At 44.3% G+C, this 15,945-nt stretch overlaps 1 protein-coding gene across 1 annotated transcript in view; it reads left to right on the top strand.

The window, feature by feature from the left end:
- CFAP61 (cilia and flagella associated protein 61) overlaps positions 1–15,945 on the top strand; it is an 86,380-nt gene that overhangs the window by 62,114 nt on the left and 8,321 nt on the right. Inside the window, exons 21-24 of the mRNA XM_059468688.1 lie at positions 1,200–1,527; positions 1,782–1,873; positions 3,534–3,739; positions 14,177–14,267. Coding sequence (XP_059324671.1) covers positions 1,200–1,527; positions 1,782–1,873; positions 3,534–3,739; positions 14,177–14,267 — 717 coding nt within the window. The remainder of the gene's footprint in view (positions 1–1,199; positions 1,528–1,781; positions 1,874–3,533; positions 3,740–14,176; positions 14,268–15,945) is intronic.

Here is a 15,945-nt window from a genome sequence, read left to right as displayed (position 1 = left end):
TGTATTCTCCAGAAGCAGTTCAGCTGCCATGCAAGGCTGCTGTGTCTGCCTCCAGCCATGTGGGAGGCTGGACTCAGAGGAGGAGCAGGCTCTGGAGAGCAGCCCCACCAGGAAGGCAGCTGCATTCATGAGAGACCAGGCTCTGCCGGAATCATCTCTGCAGCAGCTCTGGGCCTTTTGGGATTGCAGCCAGTATCAACTCTTGATTGGCAGTTCTTGGGAGCTTAATTTGTTGAGTCCTGCAGGATAAAAACAACAGGAGAAAATATCTTCTTTCCCTAAAGCAGCAGCCTTCCTCTTCCCTACCTCCAGCCCAGGCTGACAGATGGCTCCCACCTGGAGGTTGCACCCTCCAGTGACCCTGTCCTGCCTGTCAGCCAGCAGAATGTGGGGCTGTGTGGTCCTCCGGCACTCATGGGCAGAGCTTCCTTGATTTTTGGCTCCCTGAGCTGGTCAGAATTCCCTTAGCTGTGCATAGTTAATCACTCAGTTTATCTATGAACAAGCCCAGGGCTTCTGTCTCCTTCACTGCTGCATCTCTGCTTATGCCAGTGCTGCTAAAATTTCCAGCTCCCTGTGCCTTTTCTTTCAGGCAGTTGAGTATCTGACACTTGCCCTGAATCCCCAGGAAAGCTCTTTGGGGGTACAACTGGGTAACAACAGTCACAGATTTGTCCTGAGCTGGTGCTAATGGAAGGACAGATTACAGATGTTGCTTTCACCTGGCACAATTAAGTCTTGGGCTTTTCAGAATGAAGGCAGCAAGGGAAAATGTGCTCATCTGAAACCCTTCCACCCTTTCCTCAGCCAGTAAAGGAATATTTCTTGCTGCAGGGACAGCAACTTGTTGTCTGATGGTTTTAAAAGCTGAGGGTACACACAGTATGTGCTAAGGGCACTGAAACTTGCTGCTGTGAGTTTCACGGGAGTGAAATGTTGGAGTTTTTAAACTATCTAATAACCAGAAGCAGATGAGTCTAGTTTAGTAATTCTCCTTTCTGCTGTCTTGGTCTTAACTTTGGTAGCTGTAAATGCTGGATCAGAAGGATCTCTCTGCTGTTATAGTGTGGCTAAAATCATACTGTATTTCACATTCTTGTTTTGTAAAATAACATTCAGAATAAGATCTGGGTTTTAATGTATGAAGTCAACCAATAAGTAATATATAATTATCTTCACTTATTTACATCTCTTTTTAGGCATTTTTTAGCTTTGCCTACAGGACACTGGATTATGACATCTTTAAGGCTGTCACTGATGCTTGCCTTGTTTTTGATGGAAGAGTTGTGATTGATACCAAGTTCCACACCAATGATGCCAGCATCAGGGCTGCAGGTCCTCTGACAAAGTTCTCCAGGAGATACTACAGGGATGAATTAACACACAGCAACTTCAACTCCAAGGAGATTGGCTTTGAGCTTGCTGTTTCCATGCTGAGTCTCTTTGATTCAAAGCTTCAGCCCAGTTCTGAGCCACCAGAAGGCTCGGACAGACTCATCCCTGTATACAGGAGGTGTAAAGTTCAAGGTATGTCCAGCTGGATTTCTGTCACACTTCCATCTCCTCTCAGGTATTTTTGCTCATCTATAGTGTAGGCAGGTCTGTCTCACCTTAGAAATGATGGATTTTCAAAACATTTGAAAATCGTCTAAACCAGTGCAGTACAGCACTCAAGGCTCCTTATGTACTGGAAAAAGATAATGGCAGAAGGAGGACAGACAAATATATTATTTTGTTCATTGTTAATGACTTAATAAGCCTCATATTTTCATTTATGGCAGGTGGTGTTCTTCCTGGAGGTTATAACTACTTGCACATTTCCAAGCCTGGAATCCCTGTGCCCTTGGATGTAGAACTTGACCCGTATGATCGTGTAAGTTAAATAATGGAACTTTTCTTGTTTTGTCCTCCCTGTTTGTTTGAAAAGGTGTTCCTGTTTAGGGTAGCTGCTTCTGGAGGCACAGTACCCACCAGGTACAGCTGGAGAGAAAACCAGGAGCAGTCTGGTTTCTGGTTTCAGTTCAGCTAACTGAACCTCTTGGGTGTTCCTTTCCACATTTCCTAGTATTTGGCTTTCTCCAAAGACCCCTGGTTTCCGTGCAGAGGACACAGAACAGTATTAGCAGCATTTCATGCTTTCAGCCTTCTTTACTCCCTGCAGTATGGTGCTGCAAGTGCATGCAGATGATGGCAGTCTGGCAGGGAAATTCAGCTGATTTCTAGAAGAGCAGGAAGTATTGTGGAAGAGATGCTCTGTGCTGCTAGAAAATAGCAAGTCCTGCAGCTGTGAGAGTTGTCTTGGAACAGGGCACGGGGAAGCACTCACCATGCTGGGCTGCATTCTCTTACTGGAGAACTTGAGGCAAGAAAAGGTCTAGATTAATGTCTTTTAAAGCCAGAGAGGACTTTCCACCTAGACAAGATCCTCTTTCATGTAGATTCTACCTTTCTCCTTGGGAATTTCTGCATCAAGCCCATTTTTGCAGTTGATTTAAAGAACAGCTTTTAAAAAGCTACTTCAGTGCTGATTCTAAAACCTGAACAGCAGTGAAACAAATGGGTTTTTTAAAAAGGAAATGGTTTAGGGAGGGGAATCAAAGCATGGCTCACCTTGCTTTTCAGATCCAGGATGAGCCATCCAGAGCAGCATGTAGTGGAGAGCAGAAAGGACTATCAGAGAGGGGAATTGGTTTTGTTACTCCAAATTGCTAGAATATGATTAGACTTACTTTGCTGCCACTCTGATTACTTGCTGATTACCTGAAAAGGGACGACATTTTTAAAAGCCACTCCAGAAACTTTGTGTAAAAATCCTAAAATAATTTTCTAAGAAAGAAGTAAGAGAAGCTAGTGAAAGGTACTGGCTTAGGTGTGGAAATACTAAAGGTTTCTGTAGCCTAGCAACAGGTTGTACAAATGTATAAAACTGTGACAGGAATACAACTGGAAAAAATAGCTCCAAGTTATCTGATCATCCCACTGCAATGTGAGATTTGAAAGAAATTTTTACATTTTTGTCTAAGTGATTGATTTAGGTGGCTGAAGTTTGAGTGTGCTACAATTTGAGTGTGAACATTCAATATTCATCACAGTAAATGTGATGAGTCATGTGTGTGCTCTGTGTCATAAAGGAGGCTGAACAGAGTTCAGCTGAGTTACCCAAACAGAGCTATCCAGTGTTGTTTGGGATGCCCCAGGTCATCTTTCCTGACTCCAGCAGCTGCTCCAGGAGGTCACAGGTCTCTGTGGATCCAGTGTCATGCTGCCAGCACAGCCAGAGGGCCTGGGTTTCCCCAGGTGTCTGCAGTGACAGTGGGATGGGCAGTAACCAAACCAAACCACATGGAAAATCTGTGTCCAAGCCACAGCAACATTCCCAATGAACTGCTGTGCCAGGAGTTGTCTCTCAGTTTTAACAGGAGGGTTGTGGATATTAAGCAGTGAGAGCTGCAGGCTGGGAAGCCCTCGCTGACCCTGTATGTGCCAGGTTGGTGTTCTTGTCTCCACAGCTTTCCTGGTGTTTTCTGTTCTAGGGCACAGAGATTGTAACTGGGGAAGCCAGTCAGGGGAATTACTTCAGGATACACTTCAGCAGATACAATATGGTGGACAGCATCACCTGCTTTTCCAAGGAACCCTTCCCTGTGTCCAACTACATCTGCTTGTACGGGCAGCACGAGCGCCTCCTCAATGACCTGTACTACCGCTGGGGGGCCGGGCAGCTCACAGACCTCTACAGGTGAGGGGAGCTCATTGTTGTGCTCAAAATCTTCCTTCTGGCAGAATTTAAGGTTTGTCTCATTGTGCTTTGCCTTTTGGCTGCTTTCCCTTGGAAAAAAAAAAAAAAAAAAAAAAGGTAGAAAAACAGATTTAAAAATATTTTCCATTATTTAGCAATATTGTCGGTAAAAATGTAAGTCCCGAAGACCTTCCTGGAAAGAGCTTTGTGTCTAAGATTTACTTAGAGGAGGAGCAATGGTTTACTTGATTATTTTTCATCTGAATGAGCATTTTGGTGTCTTTATCACTTTTGTTTAGAATATTCAGTAGGTTAATAATTAAGCTGAACTTGAACAATCCTTTATTACTGAACTCATGTTCAAAAGTCGCTTTTAAAAGTATTTTTGTTGCTTTGAATCAAATTTTTAAGTCAGAGGTTCATAGGGAGATTTTAAATAACTCATGGTGATAGTCACACTCAGCAACTTGCCTATTTTTATCTGGTGAGAGAGATTGAAGGCCTGGTTAGTTCTAGTCATGTGCCATCTCCTCTGAGAGAATGTTTCATTGCTTTTGATTTTCATTTGAAGAAATCCCTCACAAATGGTGCTTTGGAACAGAAACTGTCACAGATGGAGTAGTGAAGTACTGCCTTACATCAGCTGGGTAGAGACAGAAAGCCAGGCTCAGGAACAAATTATCAGTTTTTATTGTGATACAAAGTGGTGCCTGAAACATTTCCAGATTTGATTTTCTTCTATTTACAAGTGATTAGAAGAAAGACACAAATGGTATCAAAATTTTCAGATTAAATGTTATTTAGATAATAGTTTGTAAAAGTTTGCTGTGAAGAGTGTACTGTGGTCCAGAAGATGCTTGTGAATATTGCTGCTGTAGGGCTTGATTTATAGCAAATGTTGGGGTTGTTTTACAAGAGAGGAACGGGGCACAGCAGATGTGAAATTCACCTGAAATTCACTGTCAGTGAGTGTTAAAGAGGAACTGAAGGAGGGTGACACAAGTGCATGAGAGATGGGCTAAGCAGTTGATTTCCTCTCCTTGTCACGGCTCATGCTGATGGTACATTTGGAGCACTCGGAGAACTCCTTGGGCTGTGCAAGGTGCCATCAGTCCTTTTGGGGCATCACAGTGTGCACACACACATTGTGAGCTCACCTTTTCTGTGAACCACTCTGACATGTGGTATGGGGGCATTTGTCAGAGGCACCAGCAAGTTTCACACCAGTAGTAACATCTGGAAGAATAAATCATCCTGCTTTGGGATTTCAGCCTGCAGCACAGGTAGCAGTATTTTCCTGACCTTGACCAAAGGATCCCTGGTGTGCTGCACAGAGGGATACCATGTATCAGGGCCTCATCACATCCATTCAGCTCTCCTTAATTAGTGATGCTGAACTAATTTTGGACTTGTCTTTTACAGCCATTAGACAGTGATGTTGTTTGGGACCTTTTGCCTCATTATTTTATCTCGCCTCTCATTAGCCTGTGGCAGAATTCCTGAATTACAGTTGCCAGGTTTTTCTTATCTGTTTTTTTTTTTATTGCCTCCAGTTGTTTTCAGTCTTCTTTCTACCTTATCTTTAGATAGATTTGTTCCTTCTCTTCTTGCTCCTATGAATGAAATCCCATATGTTGCTCTGCAGCAGTGAACATATGCTGCTCTTTAATCCTTGCTTGTGTGGCTCTTGTGGCACTTTAGCACACACAGAGACACTCCCACTCATCCCAGCTTGGTGTTCCTGTTACACATGTCCACCCTGTGAGGAGGGAGCATTCTCCAGCAGGTGTAACAGGTAAACTCCCTGGCATCCCCATGGAGCAGTCCTGGCACACAGCAAGCTGGCAAAGAAACTTGATGGTTTCAGAAGAATGTGGAGCAACAGAGGCAGTATAATGTACTCTCATAATATATCACATCTGCAACACATCTACCTCCCCACAGTACAGTGTCACATAAAATGTGCATACATGTGTGTGCAGTGTGCAACAGACACTGCTAAAATCAAACCATGAGAAGACTGTTTGTTAGAAAACCCACTGAAAAACTCTTGTGAGTTGTCCTGAGACTTTTATGTAGATAAAAAGTGGTGCCTGTTTGGCTTTTGGTTCAGAATAGGAAAATGCATTCACTGATTTCTATGTGTGTGATAAAACAACTGGTTTTGGCCTCGTTCATGTGGTCTGTAAGGATCCCACATGAACATAAACCTGATGTGAGGACTGAGCTCCTGTCTTTGGATTTCAAAACCTTCCTTTTAAAGTAGTACCTGTTACACTTGCATCCACATCTACTGGCAAGATGTGAAGTGCCCTTAGTGAAATGAAAATATAGACTGTGAAAATGTGGTGTGCTAGTTCAGCTTGTAAACTTGATGGTTGGAAACATCTGTTCCCCTCCTCTCTTCTTTATGCCTCTGTTTTGGGAAGAGCCTTCCTACGAGGCAGGAAAATGCAGTGTTTTAATCTTTTGGTCTGCATTTAGATTTCCCAGCATGGCATCTCGTTCCAGGAATGGACACAGCGGAACAGCTGTCACCTGGGAGCTAATTTATTTCTGTGTAGCATGCAAATTATCTTTTAAATAATTAGGGACTTCACCTAGCAGTGAATTTCCTCACTGATTTGTGTTCGGTGTAAGAGCTGAAAGTTAACCCCATGGTACTGGATTTCCTGGCCAGAATGTGCCAATGCCATTCTCAAATCAGCTTTAACAACAGGCCCCTGAGATCCAGCAAACTTGACAAAGTCATTCTTTCTGGTTGTGTGCCTGGAGCCATAGCTAATGGGAATAATGAGGGAAACAACATTCCCTTTTGTCTGGAGAATAGCTCCATTGATTTGGGTGTGAGTTCAGCAGGATTTAAAAGCTGCGGGACTTGACCTACAACCAAAGGAAGGATTGGTCACTGGCTGGACTCTTGGAGGAGGTGAGGCACACATTGTCCTCCTTTCTAGTTGCCTTGTGCCATGCAGTGGGTGCTCTCCTTGCACTTGGGCCTGCAGCCAGTGCATTCCTCAGCAGAGGGGCCTGACAGTGCAGTTCTTCTATGCCAGGGCAGGAAAAAATGTAGGAGCCAAAGGCTCATCACCTGTGAGTTCAATGGCATTACTCACTAGATTTGGAATCCACTTCAGGAAGGAGTTTTCTGCAATTTTTATTCATTTCCCATCAGGCTGCATCTCAAAAAGTCAACTAGAATTTGAGTCCCCAAGAGCAAGGCTCTTTCTTGCAGGGAGTCTTTTTTCCTGAAGAAAAAAGGAAGCAAATTCTGGTGATGTGCTCTGAAGGGATACCATGGTGTATGCCATGCTCCTGGCCCCTCCTCACTTGCTGAAAGGCCTTCAGAATATTTCCATTATTATTGCCCTAGCAGCAGATAAAAGAGAGGGGTGGAGAGAGAGGTCTGAAGTTTTTTTTCTTTTCTTTTTAAGTTTATAGATTTACTGGTCATCAGTCCTCCACACTACTTCACGGAGGAGGAATGCAACCAGCATTCCTTTTGTGTCCTCCTGAGCTGAGGGCAGCTGCAAGGCAGTTGCCAAGTTATGGAACATGTCCACAGAGCAGTGGAATCTCCCTCTGCTGCATCTTAAGTACAAAACAGATAATTAGAGGATCTCCTGATACTTAGCAACCAAATGGATGCTCACTGGCATCATGCCTTTAATATGAGATAGAAGTGCTTTATGTAAGGTTCATTTGGCATTAATGAAAATCAAATCTAACATAAATGCATAAAAATCTGACCCACTAGATTCTAAAAAACTTAAGGAGCTTGTTTTGCAAATGAGATGTGAGTGGCTTTTACTTGGGATTTTGTAATTGTGTGTTAATGAACTGGCTGTTAGCCATGACCTGCAGAAGATGCTGGTTGTGTCTCAGTTGTGTGGCACTCACAGCAGTGGTGGGGTGAGGGCAGCACCAGGCAGGGGCACAGGGGAGCAGTGCACAAAGGCAGGGCGTGTTTTAATGAGGGATGAGGAGAGAAACCTCACAAGCATGGTCATCCAGGCAGGGCTCAAAAACACTTGGCTATATTTTGTTTCAAGAGCTTTGTTTCCAGGACTTGTCAAATTGGAAATTTGCTTCTCTGCACAGGGGTCTTGGGCACCATAAGGGGGGAGAAGCCCCCAGCAGACATGACCAGGCCTCTTTGGCAAGAAGGAGCTGAGAGAGTGGGTTTTGTGGCAGTACTTGAGTGTAGGACAAAAAGCACAGGGGATTTAGGTAAACTGTAGTCACAAAGAAATGTTTTTTCCTCAGTGCCAGAATGCAGGTAGGATTCAGTTTTCCCTGAGGAAGGGAACAGGTGATGCATGCATGGACTTGTGGAGATCCATGCCAGGTGGTTCCCAGAAGGCCTGTGTGCTGCTGTCCAGGAGCTGGGGACCCTGAAGAAAATCCACAAAGTGACACAGCTTCAGCTGCACCAGGCCACGGAGCATGAGGCTGCCAAACATGCTGCAGGAATATGTGAAGGGAGTCAGGCTCCCTTTCCCTGAGAGGCTTTGGAAAATCCACCCAGAAACTGTAAACATGGATAACAGCACCAGATGTTTCCTTAGCTGCTCTCTTCAAGCCCTGTCTTTTATTTTCACGTTGCATTTTCATACTGGCTGTATAAGCTAAATGTTCAAAAGTACTTTGAGCTGCATTAACTGCATTCTCTTATTTTGAAGTAATCATTTAGGTTTTTCCACTGAAGTTCACCTCCCACATCCTGGTGCTGTTAACATCAGGCTGAAGGTGATCTGTTAAGCAGTGTCATTCAGTGAGACTGTTGAGCAGAAACACCACACTCAAATGCATTAAGGAAAAGAACAACATTTAATGTTTTCAGCATTATTGTTGAAAGGTAGTGAGAATTTCATTACTTACAGGCTGGATAATCAGTGATTATTTAAACATGAAATGCATGCTACCAGCATGGAAAAGCTGGTTTTAACCCAAGCTTTTTGAAATTAAGAGTGGTTGTTAAGAGGAGCACTAGAATGCCCTGCTGCTGTCTGGAATCTGCTGGATCCCACACCATTACCCACAGTGGGATTACATTTGAGGGACTCTACTGTAGGCTTTTGTTCATCAGGCAGACTCTGAGATGTTTCTTTTGCAGGGTTAAAAAAGACCAGAAAGGAACTCAGTAACAGGTAGTGAGCATGACTGAGAGGGACTAGTGCTGCTCTGTACCTTCTGCAGCCTAATTAGAGGGAAATGTGTATGCTTTTCCTGAGGAGAGAGAGACAGGGAAAGGAAAGAGGAACACGTTGAAGGGATATCAAAGCACTGAGGGCTTTTTCGCTCCCGGAATTAACCGCTCACCCCACAGTGCTCTGCTACAGCTGCACTTACTGAGCAAATCGATACAAATGGCTGGAGATTTCCAGATATTAAGTAGCTTTAAAGGAGCAGCTAACTTGCCAATGAAGAGCCATGTTACTAAGAAACCCCACATTCAAATTAGTAAGTTAAAGCTTGTCAGCTGAACCCTGCCACATTAATTTGCAGCCAAACCTTGCTGATTCATACAAGTAATTATGCAAACCATTATGAATGATTGAATCCATAAACAATTACAGAAAAGCAATCATACTCCTGCACACAGCCTGTTTGATGGTTTTGTGCCTCAGGTTTAATTTCCTTTAAATAATTTTCATAATACATTATGTGTGAAATAACAGTATGTGAAAAAAATGCAGTAAGCCTGATGTCAGGGTCAGCCACAAAGTGCTCATAGAGCACAGACAGCAGCTTTAAAAAGCACAGAGGTTAGAAAGTTCAGAGAGCAGTTCAGTGAGAGCTGGTACACCACAACTGCTGTGATCTACTAAGGTGTCTAAACTTTACCAAATACCAGTGCTGAAATAACAGGGAGTCTCTCCTGAGGCCACTTAGGAGAACAGGAAAGGGCTGCATTATCTCAATACCAGGATCTGCTTTCTGAAGGTGCCTCTGGGTACAGTGCTGTAACATTTCCAGGATATTAAAACTGCAGCAGAGCTGATTTATCAGTCATGATGGATCACCAGCATATTGGGAGGGAGGATGCTGGTGAGTGGTGCAGTGTCACCCCCTGACGTCAGCAGGTCCCTGCAGCAGCCCCAGGGAGGCTGGTCTGGACCAGCAGGAGCAGTGTCACCCTCAACGAGGTCTGGAGTCAGTGGCCATTTTTCCAGAACAAGAATTGCAAGAGCAGTTGTCCTTTGCACTGGTTTGCCATTGCAGTGCTGTTTAAAAGGGGATTGTAAACCACGAGTCTTAAACCAGTCATCTTCCAAAGACAAGACATTGCAGTTTATGTGAGAAGAGGTAAAAAAGCACAGCCTTCCTCTCCAGGGTTTGCTTCTCAAAAGGAACAAAAGAAATGTCAGCTTGTGAATTTGTGAGCACTATTGTTACTTTGTGAACCTGCTCTGTGGATTCACTCAGATTTGTTGTCCATAAGGCTGTTGGTTTCACTAATTACCGAGTGAGAGCAGTAACAGAGTCCCGGATCACTGAATTTAACAGGAGATATTCAAACACCTGGACAAGCAGGTGTTCAGGGAGCACAACTGCAGAGCAAAGCAGTAAAGGCCCTTCTTGCTACAAACAGGCTGTTGGTTTGCATTTGCTGCTCAGCAGTTGTAGGTGAATGTTAAGAAATTGCAGGTCAGGGAATATGTTATGTCTTTTGTGCTGAAGAACAATGCTCTCAGGTGGTGCTCTAGGGGATTTTACACAAATTGGTCTTGCTTTTTACCTATGTAAACAAGCTGTCTTTTGAAATTATTGGTCATATGAATGCAGGAAATGCTCACTGGAGCATTTATTTATATTGTCTTTAAATTAACACACTATGATTCCTGGTCCAGCTATCCAAGGTATATCAGGAAACATTTGGTATCTTTTGCTGGTATTACCGTGTCTTGGTAATTAAGAGTCTTAAAGACATGCATATCCTGTTCTCAAACCAACACATTTTTAATTTTGCTGGCAAGATGGGATGTTCCATCTTTTGTGCTTGTGTTGGAGAAAAGACTTTTGTTCATCTGCAGGCTGTGGTTGGGAAGTATTGTCAGGATGGCCTGAAAATTGAAATTGCATTGCATCCCATCGCTCCACAACACTTTACTCTTCCCACTCCTGAGAAGTGGAAGTCCCTGCTCTGTGTAGGCACTCCTGGTGTAATTGTGTTCCACTTGAGCCCGTGTCAGCTGAACAGCTTCAGTCTCCTCTGTGCTTGTTCTCCTGGGGTGATTCCTGGGATGCGTGAGCAGCAGCCTTTCCCTGCCTGACTGGGCTCCCAGCTTTGGCTATCATGGCTATCACCAAAGGCACCACTGAGAGACTCACTGAGAGGCACCACCAGAGCCACCCACACGTGCTAGAGAATGACTTTGTATGTCCTGAAATCTGAGGATTTGAGAAGGGATGGAGTATCTTCCAGTGCTATACCCCCATGCCACCAGACCTGACTCAGGTGGCAGGTCAGTGTTGGGTCCTTGCTGCCAGAGCATAGAACCATCTTCCACAGGAGCAGAGGCTTCTTCTCCAATGTGGTATGTTCCTGCAAATGAAATGGAGAGTGACTCTAGGCAGCTGTGGGTACACTCATTTTTACTTGCTAGCAGTGCCCAGCTCTGTCCATTTTATTTATATTTCTTGCAAAGGGAAGGATTCTGTGCCACAAAATATTTCCTTCCTCCTTGCCTCTCATCTAATGTAGGCTACACCTCACAAATGAGGCAGAACAGACTTGAGATGTTGTTTGTCAATGAAAGGTGAGCCCAGCTCCTTAGCAACGCAGAGGATGTTGTTCATTGTCTTCTGCAGGAGCCCATTCCATCCCACCCGTCACAAACGCCTTCCCCCAATCGCTGTCATCGCCAGAAAGGCTTCCAGCAGGGATCCCCGCTAGGAAGTGACCAAGTTTGCACACCCCTTATGTTCCTGGCAGACACTGTCATCTTGTACACATTTAGCCTGATCACTCTGGCAGGTTATGAAAGACTAAATGGTGCAAACACATGTGGCAGATGCCGTTCTTGTGATAGCGGAGGAGCCGCTGAGCCCCTGTTGGGAGGGTGCCAGCTCCGTCTCGTACACTGAAGAGCTTTATACTTTGAAGCCTTCCACGGCTTGCCCTGAGGGACTGCTGCTGAAGTGGTAATAAAATTCAGAATGAGCCTCAGAAAGTCAACTTGTTGGTTTCAAATGGGGTTTTTCATTATTAAGCTTCCCTTTAGCAGCCATATGTAGAGCTGCTCTGTCAAAAACACCGTGTACCCATCCTGAGAAAGGTGATTGGAACTGAAAAGATAAATAGATGGAAGCACAGAGCCGGCAAAGAAAGTGAATTGTTTGTGTGAGCTGAATCTCCAAATGGCCCTTGGTGTTCTTCAGGTGAAGGGAAGTGAAGGAAGTCTGGGAGTAAATTTTGGTTAGTTAGAAGCTCCTTCTGGCAGTCTAGAAGGACAAGGCATTCTCTAGAAAATATGGACAAGGCATTCTCTGCTCCCCAAAACCAGGCATTTTATTTGCATTTAATATTCAAATTTCGGGTTTTGAGCTCCAAATCTGTGTAAATTGACCAGAACAGTAAAGTTGTGATTATAGATGGAGCTGGTGACAATAGCAGGAATATGTAGCACCTCTGAAACATTTATAAAGAGCATTAAGTGCAACGCCTCAGTGAGGCAGGTGAGCCCCTTAACTGAGGTAAGGCAGTTGGGAAGGTTGCCCCTCAGTTGAGAGAGGAAATCATCTGCTCAGGATTATAGTCTTAAGATGCCAGTTTGAAGACAAAACAATTGGCCAGCAGAACATGACTTTTACCACAGTATATCAGTAAAAATAGTCTTTAATTACTTTAATGTATTCTTGTATAACACCTCCCTTTCTCTCTTTGCTATTTATTATCAACAGTGAATTAAAGGTTTGTGTTGGGTGGGGTTTTTCTTCTGAAATTGAAGAGGTTTTAAATATTGGGGGATGTTGTGTTTTTCTCCAGCTCTCTGCACACCTTTGGGGTGTGCAGTTACTGAAACAAGGATCCTTAAAGCTGAGCTCATCCTAACCTGCATATCCAAATGAGCAGGTGTCAGTCCCAGTAACTCCTGGGCTAGGCAGCACTTGCTATAGCAAGGATGTGATGCTTGGAATGGTGTCCATAAATATTTATACTTTGAAAAGGTCTGTGGGGGAGAGAGAGCCCTGCTGTGCTGCAGATCAAGCAGATTCCAAGAGGCAGCCCCAGCCAGCCTGGCACTCAGAGGGGAATGAGGTGCTGGGGCAGAGAGGGGCCAAGCACATGGACATCCAGCCAAGCTGTGTCAGGTGCACAGAGCATTTCAATGGGTGTGAGGGAGAGCTGAGGTGTCTTTGGAGCAGGAGGGGGAAATCCTGCCCTTGGGCATGGAGGAAGTAAAATCTGCAGAGAGGAAACTGCACGTTAGTTCTCTGTGGACAGGAATCTCAGGATTGTTAAATCTGTGTAGCATGTTTAAGTTGCCTTATGTAGGTGCTTACTTAAAGGCCACACGGCTGAACCAGGTGAGAAGGTTCCTGTGCTCCAGAGGGCAGTGCCAGGGTCTGCTGCCATTCCCAAGGCTTGAGTGTTGGTGGCAACCACACAAATTCCCCCCTCTCCCAATTTCCTGGGTGAGCCTGCTGACATCTGCTCGGTCATTATGAAGATGAGCACGGGGCACCTCCTGACCACTGTGAGCATTAACAAGAATTACACTCCCAGCATCTCACCCGAGCTGTAAAATTTATCTTTCATTATAGAGAGAAGTAAATCACAGCTTTGTAATCTGGCTGCCCCCAGTTATATTTACAGCCATGAGGTTCTACAGGGAGCAGTGCCCTCTCCATCCTTTTCCTCCTTTTTCATGGAAGAATGCTGCTGTGAATGCTGTCACTGAAAAGAAAAAGTTACAAGAGCTTCCTCCTAGAATCAGTTCAATTTAGCTTCATCACACTAGTGCAAAGAACATATTGCAGCGATGTGGTGGCCTGTTTTTCTGGCTTTTATTAATCCAGAAACCTTAATGATGAACAACATTTGTGTCATTGTCTACACAAATTTAATTTGTTTATGCAGTAGTTCAGTTAATCCTGCAATCTGCTTTTCTCAAATGAGGACAGATAATGGAGACACCGTTCTTTACAGGTCTTCAGGCTTTTAAATTCTGATAAAATCAGGATTCTTCACTGGGTCTTGCCACAGCTCTGAATTAAGCCACTTTAAATGTAATTACTGGAGCTGGCTGTACATCAGGAACATCCATTAAAAGAATTGATTGACCATGCTGTTACAAGGAGGCATTTTATGAACAAACGATCATGATGGGTCCAGAACTGTAATTTATAAAGGCAAAAAAGCAGGTAAATACTTTATTAGTGGTTAATGAGAGGTTCACGAGATAACTAAATTTCTTCTTTTTTACCCAGCTACTTCAGGGAACCTTGGTCCTTGGCCATCTATCACGATCGGTTTATTGATCTGCAGAAGGAACTGCACCAAATGCTGATGTCAGAAGAGGTAAGAAAAATGACTGGCGAGTGCATTTTATTATTTAGGCAATTTGTTGGTGTTGGTCACTTTGATTTCTGCTCCCATCTGTATCCTGAAGCTTTATGTTTCTGTTTACCTCTCTCTTCGGGGAAGCCAGAGCAGACTGTGTACCTCACAGGGGCGTCACCATGTACAGCACAGCGTTCAGTTTTCTGCTTGGGGTGTATTCTCAAATCTGCCAGTGCAACTCAAACTTGCTTTGTTGTCCATGACTGCATTTTTGCATTATAGCTGCAATTTTGTACAAGTGGAATCAGGAGCCTGGCTTGTCCATGTATCCCCCTTGGGTTTAGGGGTGTTCCCTAACAGGAATATGCTATGGGCCATCCTACACCTCTCTCAGCTGAGCCTTGGGTAGGTTTTTCAACACCTACCCACAGGGAATGGCTTTCGTAGTCCAAAGGGTGAAAGCAACTGGCTTTTTCAGTGATAACTAGATTTCCTGAATAAGGGTGGAATTAAAATGTTTGCTAATGCTGTTTTACAGCTTTGGCCCCAGCACCATAACAGAGGCATAAAGCCTCAGGAGCCAGGAACTGCCTGCCCAAAATCCAGAGTCACTGTGCTCCATGGGGAGAACTAATAACAGCAGCAGGTGCCAGGCAGCCCCCAGAGCTGCCTTCCCCACCTCCTGAGGAACTTCTGGCTGATCCCAAACAGAATTTATGGTCTGATTTTGGTGCTTCCAGCCCAGTACCCGGGACCAGTTCACCCTGTCCCTGCTCACACTGCTCTGCCTTTGTTTAACCCCATGTGGTTCCAGATGGTGGCACTGGGTTTTAAACATGTGCTCACTGAGTTTTTAACTGTGCAGAAAATGAATGGAATTGAGTGTAAATGGAGGCAGGGTGGCAGGAGGAAGTGGAGCCCATAGCCCATCTATCTCCAGAGCCCAACACTGCTGTATCCCAGCTGCAGCCATGTGTGCTCAGCCCTGCCTTGTCCCCAAAGGGCTCAGAGCTATTTGCCTCCTGTTGTCCTGACCCAGAAAGGGCCTTGGTGCAGTTTAATTTGGGTTCTCTTGGAAGACCTCTATAAAAGAGTGCAAAATTAAGTTCTGTGCAGAATGAGGGGCCTGATGTGAAGTATTTTTCTTGCCATCATTCAAACGTATTTATCATGCTTTTAGTGTGAACAGCTTGGGAGAGAGGGAATTTGTGCCCTACAAATGAAGGACTTGCTTGCCTTACCCTTTGTGGCAGCAGTCCTGACACAGAGAGCCTCCTTGCAAAGCCTGGAAGCAGCTCTGTGTGAGTCAGGATTCCTATGGACATAGGTGATGATTTCATTCATTTCCATCTGAATGAAAATTTGGCATTTTGGACTTTTATTCTTTTTTTCACTGTGATTTTAACTATATTTGCTAAATGTTACAATTTATGTTTTCATTGGGTGTTCCTTCTGGGCACATTCCCAGATCCAGAGCTGGTACCATGTGCTCTTGGAATATCTCTTAAATGCCTCAGGACTGGTTGTATTTCTGTATGAAGTAAGAGACCTACTGTCATTGCCTCCTGAGGCTCATATTCTAGCTCATTTCAGCAAGCAGAAAAATTACTAATGAAGTGCAAAAATGAGGGAGAGAGATGTTTAAGAGCTGTGGGCATAAATGCACAGAAGTCAGATATTTCTGATTAGTTTCCAG

The sequence above is a fragment of the Ammospiza nelsoni genome, chromosome 3, assembly GCF_027579445.1.
Source record: "Ammospiza nelsoni isolate bAmmNel1 chromosome 3, bAmmNel1.pri, whole genome shotgun sequence".
NCBI classification, from domain to species: Eukaryota; Metazoa; Chordata; class Aves; order Passeriformes; family Passerellidae; genus Ammospiza; species Ammospiza nelsoni.
The sequence above is the reverse complement of the archived record's forward strand: the minus strand, read 5'-3'. Positions and strand labels throughout refer to the sequence as shown.